Here is a 4171-nt window from a genome sequence, read left to right on the forward strand (position 1 = left end):
ATAATTAAAAGACCCCTTTTACACTTGACCCTTTTCTCTCAATGATAACATCTTGCAAAACTAGTAAAATATCACAACTCAGGTATTGACATTGATATAATACACAGATGTTATTGAGATGTCCCTAGTTTTACTTGTGGTAATTTGTATGTGTTTATATTTATTTCTGTCTGATTTCATCATATGAGTAGATGTAATATCCACCACCACGTCAAGACGTAGAAACATTTCCATTACCATAAGGATGCCTCTTCTTGCCCCTTTATAGCCACTCCCACCTCTCTTAGATGACCCTCTCCTTCCCCATTGTTCATTCCCTAGCCCCTGGCAAACACTGGTTTCTATAATTTTGTCACTTCAAGAATATTATACAAAAGGAATCTTATGGTACCTAAACTTTGAGGATTTTTTTCACTCTGCATAATTCCTTGAGGATTCATCCACGTTGTTGCATGTACAAAACTTCCTTTTTTTGCTGAATAGTTTTACAGGATTTCAATATGCAGTAATTGTTTTTAACCACTCAGCCATGGAAGGACATTAGTTTTTTTCCCTATGGTTTTTAGTATTAAGTGTAATGATGTTAGGAACATCCATGTACTGGTTTTTGTATAAATGTAAGTTCTAATTTTTCTGTCTTGAATTCCAAGAGTGCAATTTTTGAGTCTTATGGTAATAGCATGTTTAATTTTGTAAGAAAATGCCAGTTTTCTGGAGAGGTTGTATCATTTTTCATTCTTACCAGCAATGATCCAGTTTCTTTACATTCATATTTCTGTTCTTATCATAGCTTTTTCTTTCTTTCTGATGCTCCCAATTTTCTTCTTTCATCCTCTCTTTTCTGTTTGAAGATATTCCTTAAACTCTCCATATGGGTAAGTCTGCTAGGGACAGATTCTTTTAGTCTTCCTTTGTTTCAAAATGTTTCTGTTTCACCTTTTACTTGAAGGATAGTTTCATTTCATGTAGAATTCACCATTAAGAGTTCTTTTCTTTCAGGGGTTGAAAAATTTGTCCTTACACAAAAGCCAATAAAGGAAGAAACTGGTGTGGAAAACAGCTCTCAGACAGTGTATTATCCAGCTTTATTGGGAAGTATCACTGGTCTAGGTACTGACTTTTCATCTCATTCCGCCCCACCTAATTTTGGTGAGTTTGAAATGATACATATTGTGAGTAAGCACTGTTTAGTCTAGATCCATCCTCATCCTTAATACAAGCCAGTTGTAGCTCTTAAAACTTTTTGGTATAATTTAAGATTCACATGCAGCTGTAAAAATAATGCACAGAGATCCTATTTATGCTTTATTTTTCCCAACGACTACACCTTGCAAAACACTGGTACAGTGTCACAACCCATATACTGACATTGATACAACCCACAGACGTTATTGAGGTGCCTCCAGTTTTACGTGTATGTGTGTGTACACTTTCATGTGTGTATTTAGCACTATGCAGTGAGAGAGTACACCACAGTCAAGGTAGAGATCGTTACCATCACCCAAGGATCCCTTGCTACTGCTTTTATACAAACACAACCAGGCTTTGCTTTCTCCAAGACCCATCGCTAACACCTGGCTACCATTGATCTCTTCTCTGTTTCTATAATTTTGTCTCAGATTGTTATATAAGTGGAATAACATACCATATAACTTTGGGATTGGCTTCTTTCACTCAGCCTAATTCCCTGAAGAGTCATCCAGTTTGTGGCATGTGTCAACAGTTTATTACTATTACTGCTGCAGAATATTCCATGCTATGGATATACAACATTTTAACTCTTCCCCTGTTGAAGGGCATCTGGATTTTTTTTTTCAGTTTTTGGCTCTTAGGAGTAAAGCAGCTATACATATTCATGTACATACTTTTGTGTAAATATAAATTTTTATTTCCTAATAGTTCCTTCCTATTGATGAAGAGTTTTCCATGGTGTGTGTGTATGTATACACACACAGTGTGTTTTTTTTTAATTCATACATTGAAGGAAATTTATTTTTTTTCTTTCTGAGATGGTTTTTTTTTTTTAAATTCATACATTGCAGAAAATTTGTTTTTTTTTCTTTCTGAGTTTTTGGATATTTCAAGTAAAGTGCTGTGAACATTGATGTATTGATTTTTGTGTAAATATAAATTTCTGTTTCTCTGTCATGAATGCCAAAAGTGCAGTTGCTGGGTCTTATAAGTAATAGCATGTTTAGTTTTATTAGAAACTGCCAAACAATTTTCCAGAGAGGCTGTACCATTTTACGTTTACAGCAGCAAAGAGTGGTTGATTCATTTTCTCTCCATCCATATCTCTGATCTGTCCACTGTTATTTCTTCCTTCATGATGCTCCAAGATTCCTTCTTTAATAATATGTTTTGTTTTTTGAAGATTTTCCTTCAGCCATTTTTAAGGGAAAATCTGCTAGGGAAAAGTAAAAGATCTTTTTTCCTTTGTGTCATAATGTCTTTATTTACCATTCTTTCCTGAAGGACAGTCTCACCCAGTATAGAGTTCACACTTGAGAGTTCTTATCTTTCAGCAATTGAAAAAGTTATACTTACAGAAATGCCAGGACAAGCAGAAACCACCATGGATAACAGCTATCAGACAGTGGGAAATGAAACTGTTGTGGGAAATGAAACTATTGTGGGAAGAGAAACTGTAGTGGGAAATGACAGTGACCCAGATATGGGCTCTTCACATCTCTCCATTCTACCCAGTGTTGGTGAGTTTGAAATGATACTTTGACATATATTTAGTTTAGATTCCTCACTCTCCATAGTGTAAGATAGAGGTAGCTCTTTCTAATGAAAGTTTTTATTTTCAGAAAACTTTAGCTGCACATGCAGTTATAATAAATAGTACAGAGCAATCCTGTGTTCTGATTACCCAGTGTTCCCCAATGGTAAAATGGTATCTACCATTGTAAAATGGTAAAATGATACCATCTTACAGAATGATAGAAAATTACCACAGCCAACATATCAACATGATACCATCCACAGATATTATTGACATGCCTCCAGTTTCACTTGCATTAATATGTGTGTATTGAGTTCTATACAGTTTTTTCATATGTACAGATCACGTCTCTTCTATGACAGGTAAGCCTTGGAACAGCTGCATCACTACCATGTTCTCTCATATTTCTCTTTTATAACCACACCCATCTCACTCCAACTGACATTTGCCCTCTACTCCTACCCTCTGCCCTGTTTCATGGTAACTGTGAATCTGTTCTCCAGATCTATTATTTGTCCCTTCAGCATAGTTATATAAATGGAATCATGTGGTGTTTGAGATTGGTTTTTTCCTTCAGTGTAATTCCCTGGAGATTCATTCATACTGTTGTGTGTAGCAATGGTTCCTTCTTTTTTATTGCTGAGTATTATTTCATGGTGTGAATGTACCAGGGTTTATTTTTCTGTTCATCTGTTGAAAACCTCTGTTTCCGGTTTTTGACTGTTAAGGGTAAACTTGATATGAGTATTTATTCATCAGTTCGGTTCACTTCAGTCGCTCAGTTGTGTCCGACTCTTTGTGACCTCATGAACCACAGCATGCCAGGCCTCCCTGTCCATCAACAACACCCGGAGTCCACCCAAACCCATGTCCATTGTGTCGGTGATGCCATCTAGCCATCTCATCCTCTGTCTTCCCCTTCTCCTCCTGCCCCCAACCCCTCCCAGCATCAGGGTCTTTTCCAATGAGTCAACTCTTTGCATCAGGTGGCCAAAGTATTGGAGTTTCAGCTTCAGCATCATTCCTTCCAATGAACACCCAGGACTGATCTCCTTTAGGATGGACTGGTTGGAGATCCTTGCAGCCCAAGGTACTCTCAAGAGTCTTCTCCAACACCACAGTTCAAAAGCACCAATTCTTTGGCGCTCAGCTTTCTTCACAGTCCAACTCTCACATCCATACGTGACCACTGGAAAAACCATAGCCTTGACTAGACAGACCTTTGTTGGCAAAGTAATGTCTCTGCTTCTCAATATGCTATCTAAGGTTGGTCATAATTTTCCTTCCAAAGAGTAAGCATCTTTTAATTTCATGGCTGCAGTCACCATCTGCAGTGATTTTGGAGCCCCAAAAAATAAAGTCTGACACTGTTTCCACTGTTTCCCCATCTGTTTCCCATGAAGTGATGGGACCAGATGCCATGATCTTCGTTTTCTGAATGTT

The 4171-nt window shown here is 37.3% G+C and overlaps 1 protein-coding gene across 1 annotated transcript in view; it reads left to right on the plus strand.

The window, feature by feature from the left end:
* BEND2 (BEN domain containing 2) overlaps nucleotides 1–4171 on the plus strand; it is a gene marked incomplete at its 3' end in the record, with an annotated part of 32554 nt that overhangs the window by 9958 nt on the left and 18425 nt on the right. Inside the window, exons 7-8 of the mRNA XM_010861173.1 lie at nucleotides 1000–1149; nucleotides 2526–2711. Coding sequence (XP_010859475.1) covers nucleotides 1000–1149; nucleotides 2526–2711 — 336 coding nt within the window. The remainder of the gene's footprint in view (nucleotides 1–999; nucleotides 1150–2525; nucleotides 2712–4171) is intronic.

This window comes from Bison bison, unplaced genomic scaffold (genome assembly GCF_000754665.1).
Source record: "Bison bison bison isolate TAMUID 2011002044 unplaced genomic scaffold, Bison_UMD1.0 scf7180017857662, whole genome shotgun sequence".
Taxonomy (NCBI): Eukaryota; Metazoa; Chordata; class Mammalia; order Artiodactyla; family Bovidae; genus Bison; species Bison bison.